Source organism: Pholcus phalangioides, unplaced genomic scaffold, assembly GCF_987345545.1.
Source record: "Pholcus phalangioides strain wild (caught in Gottingen) unplaced genomic scaffold, Ppha-v1.0 ptg000004l_1, whole genome shotgun sequence".
In the NCBI taxonomy this organism is placed as follows: domain Eukaryota; kingdom Metazoa; phylum Arthropoda; class Arachnida; order Araneae; family Pholcidae; genus Pholcus; species Pholcus phalangioides.
The window spans coordinates 49,283,889-49,299,891 of NW_028301597.1; the positions used below are offsets into that span (position 1 = coordinate 49,283,889).

General features: G+C 38.6%; 2 protein-coding genes across 2 annotated transcripts in view; both read left to right on the forward strand.

Moving 5' to 3' along the window:
* LOC149087779 (uncharacterized) overlaps nt 1-16,003 on the forward strand; it is a 227,873-nt gene that overhangs the window by 116,789 nt on the left and 95,081 nt on the right. The gene's annotated exons all lie outside the window — the stretch shown is intronic.
* Nucleotides 6,974-8,930, forward strand: LOC149087785 (innexin shaking-B-like). Its single transcript, XM_089231872.1, has one exon. The coding sequence runs from the start codon at nt 7,065-7,067 to the stop codon at nt 8,148-8,150; it is 1,086 nt and encodes a 361-aa protein (XP_089087998.1). The 5' UTR covers nt 6,974-7,064; the 3' UTR covers nt 8,151-8,930.

Genomic DNA, 16,003 nt, shown 5'->3' on the forward strand with positions numbered 1-16,003 from the left:
TGTACAGTATTCTCATTCATAATTCGGAACAGCGTAAACTTTTAAAAAATATATATTATTTATTTCAATTTTCCTTCTGAAATTATTGGTTATTGGTTGGAATCAATTGAAAATTTAATCAAGCGGTTGGCTTATGGTTACTGGTGGGGGGATCTGTTAAATCCTTAGCCTAGGCTCCTAGGCATATGCTTTCCAAACTGTGTTCCTCAGCCCATGGATCGCTGTTTTTGCATCTCCAAATTTCTTGCCATGAAGGTCCTTGATTTGGTGAAGAACAAAAACCTCGTAAGCTTGTGCCTGGTGTGGTGGAATCGCAGTATGGTAAATATTTTCTTCGCAGTGTAGGAGATTGTTGATCTTAATGTACTCGCTTCCCGCAGAGAGCATGCAGACTTTCAATGTATATATTTATATGAAAGCAACTTACAAACATTCTTACATACGTACAGACTTACAAACAACTTATGAGTTGAAGTTGTTCCTTTTTTTTAACAGTAAGCCATACAAATATTTGATATTTTACGTCCTTTAAGTAATTTTTTTACAGTGGTAAGAGGGTGATACTATATTAAAACTGAATTCAGGCCAGGCTGGTGATTTCCCATATGCAACGACGTGTTGAGCGGCTTGCATCTGCACCTCAAAGTTGGGAACCACAGAAAACCAACTTCAGCCGACCACCACTGTGGCGACGATGGGGTTCGAACCCGGGTCCTCTGCCCAACTACTGCGTTGAAGTAGTTTTCACAGTCAAATATGTTTTCTATCCCCCCTCCACCCAAACCTGTCGGTCCAAGTTTGATTAACAGAAGAGAGGGAGAGAGACTGCTTCCCCCTCTTTTCGGAGTAGTATAGGGATGTACGAACAGAATAAGTAATAATATAAAGAAGAAAGATCATTTCTATTCTTCCTTTGTTTTTTTTATCACCATTATTTTCGGTGTTGGGGAGGGGGGGGGGGAGAAGCATTCATCAGCTCAAGCAATCGGAAAAAATATTCTTCTTGATAATAGGTGGCACATTTCTAGAAGGTTTAGTGATTTCCTCTGTGGCAGTTATAATGCGGATCAGGGAAATTTTAAAAACTGCTTAAAGGGTTAAGATCTTTCTCCGATACGGTCTTGCGCCTTAATGGGAGGGGGGGGGGGAGCAAGGGCTAAAATTGGCAATTGTCGATAGAGCATGGGTTGTGTACGGTTGGGAAGAAAAAACAAGTATTAAGATCGTATATTGGCGTTTTCTCCTAAAAAGTGCTTAGTGACTTGAAAATTTAGAAACCAATAAATTTACTGCCACCATAACCGCACGTGCATCTGGTAAATATTCCCTTGAAGACTATAAATTGAGTTGGGAAACGTCCACCTGGGCCCGCTTTTACAATTAATACTTAACCATTCATATGCGGCTCGTAAACATTACATTGAGAAATTTTTAAGGCTGCGCACATGCTGGGGCGAAGAGGTACGCGGGACAAGAATTGCGACCAGAAAAAAAAATCGAATAGGAGTGGGGGAAGAAATGTCCGCATATAGTGAAGAAAGAGGAGGATAGAGAAAACGACCGGAGAGGTTCTGAAATGCAAGGGTGTGACGATGATGATGATGATCTGCCTCAGAATCTCTTATTTTTTTTTGAAGAGAGAAAGTGAAGAAAAGGAGAAAACGGACCAATCAGCAGATAAATAAACTTGTTTGTTCGAGTCGCGCACCTTGTTGAGCTGCCTCATGTGCGTTGTGCAACAAAACAATACAACTCTTTTCGTCGCTAATCTTTACTATACGTTCTTCGATTATACGATAACTCTGGGTTGCCCCACTCTCGCTAACGAATTAGTTTATACCGGAATCTGTGTTCTGCATGTATATGTGCCAAAAATTGTGTATGTTTCGTATTGCTGCTGCCACCGCCATCTTGCTTATATATTTTGAAGTGAAAATAATGAAAGTCAAAACTCGAACTTTCGAAAGCTTGAAGTAAATAACTTACATAACTTACATTTAGTTTGTATCGTTTCGAAGGTCTGAGATTGCTCTCTGCGGAGAGAATTTTTCAAAGGAAGGCCGGCTCCTCATAACATCAAGTGACATGACAAGAAAATTCAGAAATGAGCTGTTAATTGCACTCCCTGCCTGCGTTGGACTCTGATTTCCATATTTTCAATAATTCGCTTTCGTGCAGCACCCTCTATTGACAAACATGTGAACTAATCAAAAGACACCCTTCCCCCTCCGTCAGGGTAACTTTTTCGAAAACTACATTCATATGCACCAATTCACTCAATTTTTATGAATTTTTAAACCATTTATGGAACACCCTGTATATAAATAATAATGGTAATGCACAAACATACCAATAATTTAATGAATTATATTTTATAACTATTCATACTGTAGTAAAATTAAATTTTTTAAATGGTTATAAAAATGTTCTTATGGATTAAGAAATTTTCGGGAAATAATATGTATAAAGATTTCATGAAACTTTTTCTTGGATCCCTTCAACTTGACCACACCGACATGAAACACCTGAGGAGATATTTATTTCCAGGCCATTATTCAGCTGAAATGTCGCTTCGGGGCTCACAAAAGTTCTTTGGAAGTTCATTTTCTGAAGAAAAAAAAAGAAATTTCTTATAATTTCAGAAATGTCTTGAAAAAAGGTAATTCTATTTAAAAAAAAAGTGGAAAACTCAAGTTCGGGGGGGGGGGAGAATTCGAAATTGAATTCACTTGAAAATAATTGAACAAAATTTCCGATTTCAGCCCCAGTACAGAAAATATACATGTAAATTTTTTTTTTACTGTTAGATTTAAATAATTCTTTGCCTGATATAATTATACGAATATATTGTATAAAATACCGAAATTTCTAAAGCATCTCGACACACTATGGGTGCCGTCTTCAGAGGATAAATGTTGTATAACCACTATATCACGCTGACTGGGGATCTTTCTTCACACTTCCAAATCTCTGAAACACTATAAAACTTTGATAAAAGATCCTACACAAAACGTAAAGAATGCTACCCATAATTATGGGTAGCTGGCTCCAGGAATGTATCTCTTGAATACGCAGCAGCTATCTATCCTCAATGGTTTAAGTGAGCACTACGACACTTACAAGGGTAGGGCTGGCGAGGCTCTAGAACGGGGGCCCGGGACAAATCTTATTATTATCATTATTATTTTTACATTATAAATTCAATATAGAGGAGAGCCGGCTATATATCTCTTTCTGTGGGGGGGGGGGGTCACTGTGGTGGTTGAGACATGGTCGATATTTGCGTTGGTCATAGTGACGGACTCGAATCGCGAGGATCCGGGTTCAAACCCCACTGTTCCCAACTTCGAGGCACAAATGCGAGCCGATCTTCTCGTGAAAAAGTCTCGCCGCAGAGAGCAACAGCCCTACACAACGGTACAATTATTCATTCATTGCACCTAACTCACGAGTTGAGAAAAAATGCATAGTTTCAAAAATTCATTGCAGATGGCAGCACTAAACATAACAAGCATTACACAGAAACAAACTTCACGGAAGGTTCAGTATACGTACACACATATTACATGTACCAAATCATTAGAAGTTCCGCAGAGGAATATGGACGAGGTGCATGTGTGTCTGGTGTAGTAGTAGTAGGGGGAGGGGCGCTGGCTCCAGGATGGGGCACGGGTATGGTGAGCATCGATATGCTCGCGAATAAAATAAAAATTTTATTCCAACATGAAATATGCCCCTAACTTTTTTCCCCCCAGAATAGGAGGCATATTGTCTTTTATTTCATCTGCACAGGCCCATTTCTCTGCCCGCACAATTTCGATATCTGTGCGTAATAACAAAATAACATGCTACCTTATAAAATATGGGTAATTTTTTTCTCAGCGCAACAAAAACCTTGTGTACACGGAAGCATACTCAGTCCTTCTCAAACTCTAAACGTCCATATTTTGTAAACTTTATTCACCATGAAAAAAATGGCACCTTTCTTTGTTACTTTTGTCCATAACTAACAAACGCGTAAAAATAAAATTTTATCAGCGAAAATATGTCTTCTAGGAAAATATCGAAAAATAACTACACAGTACAGTATTACAATACATGTAGAAAACATCATTAAACTGCTAGTGCCACGTATCAAATGAACAATTGTTATAATTCTTCGATAGAAATTGATTCCCAGTTTCCAATTAACGTGCCGCATGAAAAAAAAAAATATATAATATAATATTAATAAATATTTTTCTGACCAATAATATAAATTAAATTATCAAGTTTGTTGCAAAACTTACAGTTGATGTTTGTTTACTGTAAAATACATAAGTAAAACACGCATTGAAATGTCAGATCTCCTATACAGGCTTTTGATAAATAAGATCGAAGAAGACCCGGACAGCTTCCTCTTTGCGGGTTATACTAACGTTATTTTACCACACGCAAACAACGACTGTTAAAGTTTTGCCGCAAATTTGTTAATTTAATTTATATTTTAATGCTGAAGAAATATTTATTAATTCATGCATATCGTTTTTTTTTCTGGCGACACATTAATTGAATTGTCATTAATTTCAATCGCAGAATTATAACAGTTTGAGTTTTTTATTTGATAGGTGGCAGTAGGAGCTATGGTTGAATGATGTTTTTTACATGTTAATACTGTACTGTATAGTAGGTGAAATTTAAATTTTAAAGTTTGAACTTATTTTAAAAATGGTGGGAGTTTTGAAAAGCTCCAAGTTTTAATGGGAAAACGTGTCCCCCCTTGTCCAAACGTTGGAAATCACCGGTCTAAATGCAGAGGTCGCCATAGCGAAAAATGGTAAAGAAATACTGTTATAACCAAAGTTTCTCATTGACTTTTCGAATAAATATTAATTTTTTCTTTTATCGTATGTGGCAGCCATTTATTTTTAATGTGCAAAAATGCCGTTTTGATCATTAAACGGAAACTAAAAAAGACAATACGATATAAAATGAATTAAGGGTTTTTCTATTAGTGACATTTTTCGAAGGTTCTTTGGCGAGACGGACGGCGCCGCAAATTCTATTTGTCCTTTGGCGAAATAAAAAGCACGTCCTCATCTCTAATTCACCGACGATCTCTTCCATATATACAGTATATACAGAGAGAAAGTAACATTAACTATACATTGTTTTAACCCATTTCCCTGCCTCCGTTTGAATTTGGCCACGCGGACACAATCATGTCCTTTCATTTACTGTGGACGACTTTTTTTTTCGGTTTCTCTCGTACATAGTATTTTTAGATGGTCGCGCGCAAAGTCACGTGACCGATGGTCTCCGTCTCCTAAGAGGGAGTGAGAGAGTGAGGGACAGCGGCGTACCTGCTAGGCGAATGAGGGCGCGAGTAAATGGCTTGAACGGCAGCTGCTCGACGGACCAGAGAAGTCCCTTCTCAATTTTTGTGTTGTGTGTGGAGGGGTTGCTGCAGCCAGTGGCGTAGTTTTGGTTTTTATTTTTATTTGTGTGTGTGTGTGGCCGGGAGGAATGGCTGATGGACTCCGGAGCAGTGGCGGTAGGCGGCGTTTCCTGTTGTCATCATCAGCAGCAGTGGCGGCGGCAGCAGCGCCGACGAGGGGATGGACGACGATTGGAACTTTTCCCCGCGTTGTTGGTGGTTAAAAACTATTTGGCTCGGGAACGATCCGGGACATTGAGCGAAGTTTTTGCTCCTTGCTCCGATATCCGCGGAATGGCCGTTTTTTTCCCCCTTGTGTAAGAATAATCCGTAAAAGCAAAATAAGGATATCAACAGGCACTAGTGAGTGAATATTTCGGGACAATATTGGACATTAATATTTTTCTACCGCTCTCACTCATTGGACATAGTGACTAGTCACGTTGAGATTGATTGATTTCATCACGTTGGTGGCAGCGGCGGCGGTGGCGGCTGTAATTGAGCACATCATATCACCATAGCGAGCGATTTTTTTTTCCTACCCACCACATCGATCGGACATTCCTCCGTGTGGGTCCTGAGCTCCATTATCTATTCTATATAGGAAATTTCAAGTACATTGGAGGGGAAAAAAAATGCATCTGGAAAATTGTGCTTCTGTTACTGTGTCTGTAGGTGAGAGTGACTCGGACAGTGGACGGCGGACGCGTTGGAATGACTTGCTGGAAGACCGGTCTTTCAGTGTATTTGAATTAAGCGGACGTTATTGGATATAGAATTCGATGATGGGACAGTCGATGAACTTTTACCACGGAATAAGTTCGAGTTTGGAAAAATTATCTCCGCCTGGAACTGTCTGAATATTGCTGATTAGGGAACGCCAAATCTCTTGCAGCACTAGCACTCACAGCACTCGCTTGGCCGCAGTAAGTCTTTTATTTTAAGCACCGCTTCCGAAAAAATTTGAGCTTTCGATTATCAGACATTTTCTGTCACTGCTGACTCGCATAAATCTGAATCCTCTGATCACGAAGCTGATGATTTTTTTTTGCGTGAAATGCCTTGGAATAGAATCATGAGGTCTCTGTTTTGATGGATGAGAATTTGAATCCTAGAAGAAGAGAGAATTGAAATTGCTCGAAGGCCAAGGCGAGCTTTGATGTCTGCGGGCAATGCACTAGCTGAAAGTGGTAGGCTCGGTGCTAGAACAACAACAGTGATATCGGTCACAGCGACGATACGGCTTCTCGAACAGGACCCGCGTCCCTCTCTGAGAACCGGGAACGACGTCTGGAGCATTTTATTAATAAAATCGTCACGTGACTATACCGCTGCGCAACATCACCACCGTGATGACAAGAGGGAGGTGTTGATCTCGGGAGCATCTCAAGAAGGTGTCTCATCTGCTACGAGCCGTGGTTTATTTTTAGGAGGGGGGCCCGGTAGCTCTTTTTCACTTAGCCCAACCTCTTTTTCGACTTCTTACCCGCCCACTTCTTTTTTATATTTCAAATGCTCCGTTTTAGCCGGCACCATTGTCGGGCAGTCGGGCTCTGACGGCCGGCCCCTCCGTCCCCCGAGGGTTCGGCGGGCCCCCCGCGAGAGGCTCGGCTCGGACTCGTCAGCCGACACGGCGACGAGTTACGGTATGCTAGACGTGTTGCGGAGCCTGAAGAGCCTGCTGAAGATCAGCAGGGTACACATCGACAACAACGTGTTCCGGCTCCACTACACCGTCACCGTTCTAGTCCTGATGGCTTTCTGCGTCGTGGTCACGACGAAACAATTCGTCGGGGACCCCATCGATTGCATCCACAGCAGCGAAGTGCCCGAGAACGTCATAAACACTTTCTGCTGGATCCACACCACGTTCACGGTGCCCAGTGCCTACGACAAGGAGGTCGGCAAGGAGGTGCCGCACCCCGGGATCGACGCTTCTCAAGACTCGGAGGGTTTCCGCTACCACCGGTACTACCAGTGGGTGTGCTTCACCCTGTTCTTCCAGGCCGCGTTGTTCTATGTGCCGCGCTGGCTCTGGCGGTTGTGGGAAGGAGGCAAGATACAGGCCCTCATGATGGACCTGGACATCGGCCTGTGTTCGGAACAGGAGAAGAAACAGAAGAAGAAGCTGCTGGTGGACTACCTGGTCGGTAGCCTGAGGCAGCACGACTGGTACGCCGCACGTTACTTCCTGTGCGAGGCGATGGCCTTCGCAAACGTCGTCGGTCAAATGTTCCTCATGAACCGCTTCTTCGACGGAGAGTTCCTCAGCTACGGCGTCGAGGTGATCCGGTATTCCGAAAGGGACCAGGAGGTCAGGACCGACCCCATGATCAAGATATTCCCTCGAGTCACAAAGTGCCGGTTCTACAAGTACGGGTCGTCGGGCAACGTCGAGATGCACGACGCCCTCTGCATCCTTCCCCTGAACATCATCAACGAAAAGATCTACATCTTCCTGTGGTTCTGGTTCATTATACTGTCCGTGCTGACCGGCCTGGTGCTGGTCTTCCGGGTCGTGATCGCCGCATGTCCGCTGGTAAGGGTCTACCTCCTGAACATGCGGTTCAGGATCGTCAGCTTGGACCACCTGCACACGATCGTGAGAAGGGGATCGATCGGCGACTGGTTTCTCGTGTACATGCTCGGCCAAAACATCGACAACATCATCTTCAAGGAGGTCATCGCCGACATGGCCAAACGAATGACTACAGAACCAAAGGAAGCCGCATGACCCTCGGTTCACTGTTTGTTTCATTACACCTACGCTTAAAAATGAAACCACCCCCCGAACCACACTCTATCTTCTCTACCTAATCTATCTCTCTCACACACACGCTCACGCATGAATATTCTCACGCGTGGATCGACCAAATATTTGCGAAAAACGGATAACAAGACACTAATCATGTGTAACAATCTCAGCAAAAAAAAATGTACAACTACTGCCAGAATTTTAAGGAGAAGAATGAAGTGTTCATCTCCTGAAAATATTTACGTGTGTACATATTACAATCTCTCCGAAGAGACGAAGCTCGAACATCCGAAGCACCAAAGGCTTACTTGCTGCAGGTAACAATTACGTAATGATCATCAGGGCCTTAACTATCTGGGGCGAACAAAGTCCCCAGGGTCCCAGACTATGCCACGAAGCTGAGCTGAAAGAGATCTCTTCAACGAGATAAATCCTGGCGCTCATTCATTCAGACTCCCAAGCTTCAGAGGTAAGCTAATTAGATGTAGAAAGTGCCGTCTCAACGCATGGGCCCGCAAGAGAATGGCCCGAAGCTCTCAAAAAATGTTTTTGATCTGGTTGAAATTTTCGAGAATTTGCGAGGTAGGGACTCAGAAAAATCACTGCCCGGGAGCCCATGGTTCTCTTAAAGCGGCCGTGGATGTTAGAATGATTAACTCCCCCAAAGCCCCCCCCCTCACAGCCGGCCCTGATAATCATCACGTATAATAAATACACCAATATTACGCATGTACATAGAAAAAAAAATTATATATATGAGTAAAAATAGGCTATATATAAATTTAGAATGAAGAAATATATCAATATATCAGGTTCCTAGATTTATCAGAGATGAGAAGAATTATAAATTAATAACTATGCGAAAGCTGCTCATAATAATAATAATATGGAATTATAGCAAAAAACAATATATTATAAAGGGAAAAGAAAGTAATTATTATGAAGTAGGTGCCCCTTTTTTAGGTCGAAACGGAGAGATAATTTATATATATATATAAATAATTATAATTACAATCGTTATAATTGAGTGTTGAAATGTTGTATTTGGAGCTCAGAGTGACTATTTTTCATTTTTCTCATGTGTCCTGTGCCTTCAATTCAGAGGCGATAGATGACTGATTATACAGTTTTTTTTTAATAATTATTGTCTATTTTAAGTATTTATTGTTACACACACACTATAATCATTATCATATTTTACATATATTTCCATTTCTTATGGTCGGAGGCACAAAGAAAATTATGAGGAGGCTTATTTCTTATTTAGGAATTGTTTTCGTGTGTGATATGAATATTTTACGTTGTGAATATATTATCTGAGTAGATTCTGATTTTGATGTGGGGAGCCCCGGCGATTCGGGAAAAAGGAGGGGGGAACCTCCCATGTGAGGATGGGGATATTTGGCGAATACGTTATAAATTAGGGACTCAGCAGAAATACAGCGTATTATTTGAGGGATGGCTCTTTTTAGACCATTGTATTGCAAAAATATGAATGGAGTGAATTTGAGGTCCCCCAAAAAAAAAAATTATGAAGCCCTGGATAAACACTCCATTTGCCATGTAGAAATTAAGCCGAAAATTTTCCGTATCACTTTTTTTCCTCCACACACAAAGCAATTTATAAAAATATATAATCATAATAGAGGCTATTGTTATTGAAAATATGTCATGAATTTCATATGACTTATATGATTTTTTTTTCAAATATATAATTAGTTTATGATTTATTTTCTCCATTACTGTGCAGTGGAACTTCGGTTAACGATCTTGATTCGTTCCGCCAACGTGCTCGTTATACAAAGCTCTCGTTATTCGAAACAAACATCCTCATAGGAAATAATGGAAATTCGCATAATTCGTTCCACAATTATTCATTCACATAAAAGTGACTAAAAAAAGTGGCTTCATTCAATAATACAACACAATAATAATATAATAAATAATGCATTAAAATATATATGATATAATAACGCCATAAAAAAAGCAAGCAATACGGTAATGTATACAAATTAACTTACTCTGAACGACGAGAGAGATGAGGACTAGTGTTTTGGGCCCCTTTTTTCTGCAAACTTATTTTCTTTGTCCGACTTTGAAAAAGAACGTATCTAATGACACTTGCTTTTGCCTCTTTTTTAGAATTTCTCAAAAATGGAGAATTTGCATTTTTCTTGGACGGATTCATTTCTCTCACACTGCTACAGTTTTATTTGATTGGTTCTTTTCTACAGAATTTTGCACAGATTCCCGCACTTTGCACATCTTATTTGAAGTGAGGCACTTTCCTCTTCCTCAGAAAAGATGCCCTCCATAAGATCTTGTTGTTTCAGTCAATGGAGGTCCATCAGTTTGTCTACAGTCGCCTCCTGGCCAAGCAGAATTTATATATATGTGTAAAAAACTCCAAGCGCTCATACGCATGGTTACAATGCGACATCTAGTTTCGTATCGTAACCAGTCAAGCCCGTACACGGGTGTTCATTTTTCGAATAAGGCACGCTGACTGGAGACTGTTGGGGAGAATATTACCCACAATTTCACTGTACGTGTGTGGACGAAAGCGTGAAACCATCAGCTCAGCTGTGATAACACGACGATAAATTTACAAAGCGCAAAATTTTTGCTCGTAATGCGAACCGCTCGTTAACTGAAGTTCCACTGCATATCAAATATTTTATTTTACCCTAAAATCAATAGAAATTTGTATAAAAATAAATCTTATGATTATATAATATTATCGAAATAAAGTGAAACCCTGCTATAACGATACTCGATGTAACGATAAATCCCTCTATAATGATGTTTTTTCAAATCTTGTGTGGGATTGTCTATAGCCTAATGAATTTAACTCCTCTGGATACAACGATAAATTCCTATACAGTATAATGATATTTTTGAGGATATTTCTAAATCTCTACAACGATATTTTTTATGTTTCGCTCAAAATTCACTTTCGATATCTTCTTGAATTTCAAACCTGCTTTCGAGGGTGTTCAATAACATCGATGTTTTGAATTATCTGCTCCAAGGCAGTGTTAATAAAACTGACGTGTAGCCACTTTCTGTGAAGTACACAAAAGTGCTGTGAAACACTTCACAGTACAAAGACAAATACAAATACAACGCCACAACAGGCAAAATGCCCAACGAGGTGGCTGAGAACAGTGTGGAACAAGTATTTGAATTTTATTAATCAATTAGAATGTTTGACTGCAAATAAATACTTACAAATGCATTTTATCGTGGTGCATAAAACTTTTTCCTATTCTAATAATTATGCAATCCTTTGCAATATTAATGGCGTATCTGCGGTCTACCCGTTATCTGGATACTTTTTCTAATTGGAAGTTGGCCTTTAGGATCAAAGATTCGTCAGTAATTTTCAATGAAATGTGTTAGCTTTGCACCCTGTGTGTAGTGTAGTAAACTCTTTCTAAAATGGCCATTTTTCCTCTGTTTCTCAGAAAACCAGCCCTTTAAAGAGTTGGGTCCCTCAATAAAGCTGAACTAATGTGTAAGAAAAACTTCCGCATTAAAAAAAAAATGGCTCCATTGGATTTTTTAACTACCCTCGGGCCCCTTTGAATCACTCAATCACTTCACAGTGTTATTATTATGAATATCATAAAATTAAAAAAAAAATTTTGGAAATTTTCCAAATTAACTTAATTATTTTTAACTGGTCAAGTGGGACATTTTATCAACGGCCACCATGATTCGAATCCCTAAGTACCCTCTCTCTTATACCTGTTTTGTCCAGGACGATCCTAAAGTCGAAATCAGACGCTGATCTTATGTCTCACAACATACCATAATCTCTCAGCCATTCATAGCGTAAAAAAAAAATCTATAAAATAAACGGATAATCGATCATTAAACCGAGAATTTTTTTCGATAACTTAGATTATTTTCCCCTACAATAATTCTATAATGGCGGTAATCTCACATTTTATTGACAGCGATCGACACGAACATAAAAAGTTATTTTCCAATCAATTAAAAAATTGTTTTTAAAATTTTCTATCCCCTTCAGCTAATTAATTACTGGATAATTAGCTGTTCGAAAATTTTTAATCAGTCATAAAAGGAAATTTTATTATTATTATTATTACTTATGAAGACATAAGCATTTGATTGTGAAAATTTCTTTGATTCTATAAAAAGACAAATCTTGGATGAATTATCATTAACAGGCTCCTTAAAAGTGTCACGGGATAGTAATTGTGTCGTTTCTATTGAAAGTTTTGCAAGCCATTTACCCGAAATATTTTGTTCGAAACGAACTTATTGTCGTCGGAAGTTCTGGACGTAATTGCATTAATATATTTAGTTATTTCTACCAAAGAAATTTCGAGTGGATAATATCAATCAAGATATTTATTAATAGCATGTCTATTACTCAATTATCACTGCATAATTATCTTAACTGCTTTGTTTTATAAACAACTAAGCAATTAAGATCCGAGCATAATTTCAAAATACTCATTAAGTGGAGAAGTTATTAATTTTTCTACTAGAAAATGTTCTCGGTAAAGTTTCGAATTCAAATACCGTACAATTGATAGTCAATAATAATTTAAGTATATTTTCAATGGGAATTGTCATTACGTCAAAAGAAATTCTCGAGAACAATTACTGATTTGACCGAACCAATCAGAAATAAGATAACATTTATTTCATTTACAAAAAAAAACAATTTTAATTGGAATTTTCGTTGTAATATGATCCAATTTAGAAACAATTTCGATAATTGTGATAATCCCAGAACTTAGCTAGAACAGTATAACAGTAATATGTAAACGTGTTTAAACTCTGGCAGTTATCCAATATGTTTTGTTTCTGGAGAAGAAGTTCTTTTGAAAATTAGGAAAAATTTTCAGCGAAAATCCGATTTAAATATTTCCGTAATATTTAACGAATGCAAGAAAATGTCTCATTTTTATGAGATTCCTGATTACTGACCTTTGCTTTTTCCTGTGTCCTTGAACGTCTCGAAGAAGGAGTTGACCAAAATCAAATTAGATTTCATCCTACTTTAATGATATCTATGAAATATTAACATCTATCCCAGTTTCAGTTATTTAATGCTTATTACGTAAATATTAGACGGACTTATCCAGGAATAAGCATGCGCAGATACGAGGCGAAAAAAAAGAAAATAATTATGTTCAGATTTGATTATGTAATTATTAATGATAGCTGTAATTTAATAATTGATTTTGAAAATTAGAAAAATTACTTATGCGAGTGGTTTCGGCACTTGACAGGTTCCGGTTAAAAATCAGTGGCTTTTTAGAAAGGATGCGATTTCTCATGTAGCATGATGCTGCATTATGTTTATTATCAAGAAATATTCGCGAATGATGGTTAGTAGCATAAAAGTGTGAACTACGTGGGCTGTTCATGCTAAATCAAGGCTTTTCAGTTCACGAAATGAAAGAACAAGTTTCAAGAATGATAACTGAATTTATTTTTCAACACTCTTCTCTCGCTCCCTTTATACACCTATCCCAGTATTTGATTATTCAATTTATGCCTGGGCAGCTTTGGAGTACAAAGATTTGTTTTAACGCCTGAAGAATCTTAGGTCGCAGCCTTCTAGATTGAGTTATCAGTTCTGAAATGCTAACCTCCCAGGATTTCGTTTTAGGGGTCCTAATAGGTCGAAATCATTCGGAATTAGATCCGGGCTGTGATACGACATGTGGAAATATCTCCCAGACAAGCTCTTGAAATGTGCACGTGGTACAATACGCACAGTGAGCCTGTGAATTGCCTTTAAAAAAGAAGATACAATCAAATTAAGCCATTTTTCCCCACAGAAGTGCATATTATGCACATCACTCAATACACGATAGTAATACGAACATGTAAAAAAAAAAGCTTTTTTTGATAAATAAACCATTTCAGACCTGAGTTGGAAGAGCAAATTTTTGATTGCAATAAACTAGAAGCATCCGCAGCGATAGAAATTAACCCTTGTATGCGCAGGTGCGCAGGGTTCTTTAAACTTTCATTACTGCAGCTGATTTGAAGTTAAAAATTCAGAATTGCCTCTGCAAATAAGGGTGAGGTTATATTCTTTCCATTTTATATTTTGAATTTGCTGGTAATCTCCCAATTTAACTACAACAACTCTGTTTGTTGCAGAGCATGTGTGGTTGCCATTTCGTTAATTCGTTGAAATGTTTTGTTTGCATTTTTTTTTTTTTTTACTTTTAAGTTTGCAACCCGAATTTTTTTTTTTTTCTTAGTTTGAATCACAAAACATGCCCAGTTGCGCATAGGACACAGTCGCCTCACACAATCATATCTTTTATTGCGAGAGAGTCAACCACAGTGCCCCCCCCCATTGTCAAAGTCCATTGACCATTTGTCGTGCTTTTACATGCTCACATCATCGTCATTCAGACCGCTTTTGGTCAGTCATCTTTCACGCAGTGACATTTTAAAATGACCATTGCGATGCGTCTCGCATTTTTAAATTATTTAAAGCCATTAGTTTTTACGACAAATTATAATTGTATACAATCTACGTCATAGGGTTACGCAACATTGTTTTATTGACACTTTTGTTTCGTTGACATGGCAAGAGTCAATTGCCGATATCGCCTGGGCGGTGCACGGCATGAAATGTGAAATTTGTGTGACATGGGACACACACAAGAACAAATTTTATCTCATTTTTATATGGTCATTTGCTTTGGCGTAGTTTTACCAAATCGGACCTTGCACCAATAATAGCAAAATCCATTCCAATCCAAAATCACAAAGAAGGTAGTTATAATTATACGTGAAAGTAATATTATTTCAATACAATTATTTTATGTGTGATTTTTGAGGCTTTGCGTATCTTTAAAAAGGCCCTGTATAAGCAGTACAATTCGAAATAGATTTTTTAAAATGATTTTTCCGGCTTTCAATACGTGTCATTAATTATTTAAAAAAATTACCTACGCAGGGGTTTGCATTCATTTTTTCAGCACCAATTACAAAGTGAAACAAATTGTTCTAGGATGGTGAAGGCGGTGAACAAATCTTTCTAATCATGCCGGATCTTCTAGGCACTAATTAAATGCATGTAGAAAAAGATGTCCTGTCTCTACTTGTTGATACAAGATATATACAATTAATCACTGTTATGTAGAGACGCTTATTTTTTGGAAAGAACTCACCTCTATCGGGGCTCGAAATAGCACCTCCTAGTGATAGAAGGCCTCCGCACTCGTTGCCAAGTCCATCTGTGACGTCATGAGAGTAGTCCGATAAGACTACCTAGCAAGTTTGTCACATTTTGAACCACAGTATTATGTCTCGTTTCTTTTTATTTTGAAAATTCTAGCTGGGTTGGCTCACAAATACCAAACGGTGATTGGATGTGGGGCATAGAAATCACCAACTTTGTGCCTGATCGTTTCTTTTCCGCACAACGATGATACTAGCACGTGCAGCGGAATTTTTTTCCCTCTGAATATTCAGAGTGAGGATTGACTACTTGCGTGACGTCACGAGCAGCGTGCAGAGACCTTCTGTCTTTACGAAGTGCTGTTAGAACCCATGCCCCCTCGCATTCTACGATACCAGTACAGGCGTCCCTCACTTGACGCGATTAATTAGTCCGGCAAAATAGTTGTGTAGGACGAAATAGCGTAAAGTGAGTTGAATTTAACGTGGGATATATAAGGGTTGGTTTTCTTCAGAAAGATTAAAAAAATTGAACCCAACAGCCAGGAACATTTTTTACTGAATTAATTATTCAAACTTATAATAAATCACGTAAATTTAGGCAATTTTAATTAATTAAATTACTAGTTTTTCTGTCTTCACTT

What these genes read in the sequence shown, in the direction of transcription:
- LOC149087785 (XM_089231872.1), top strand. Translation starts at nt 7,065, where the DNA reads ATGCTAGACGTGTTGCGGAGCCTGAAGAGCCTGCTGAAGATCAGCAGG.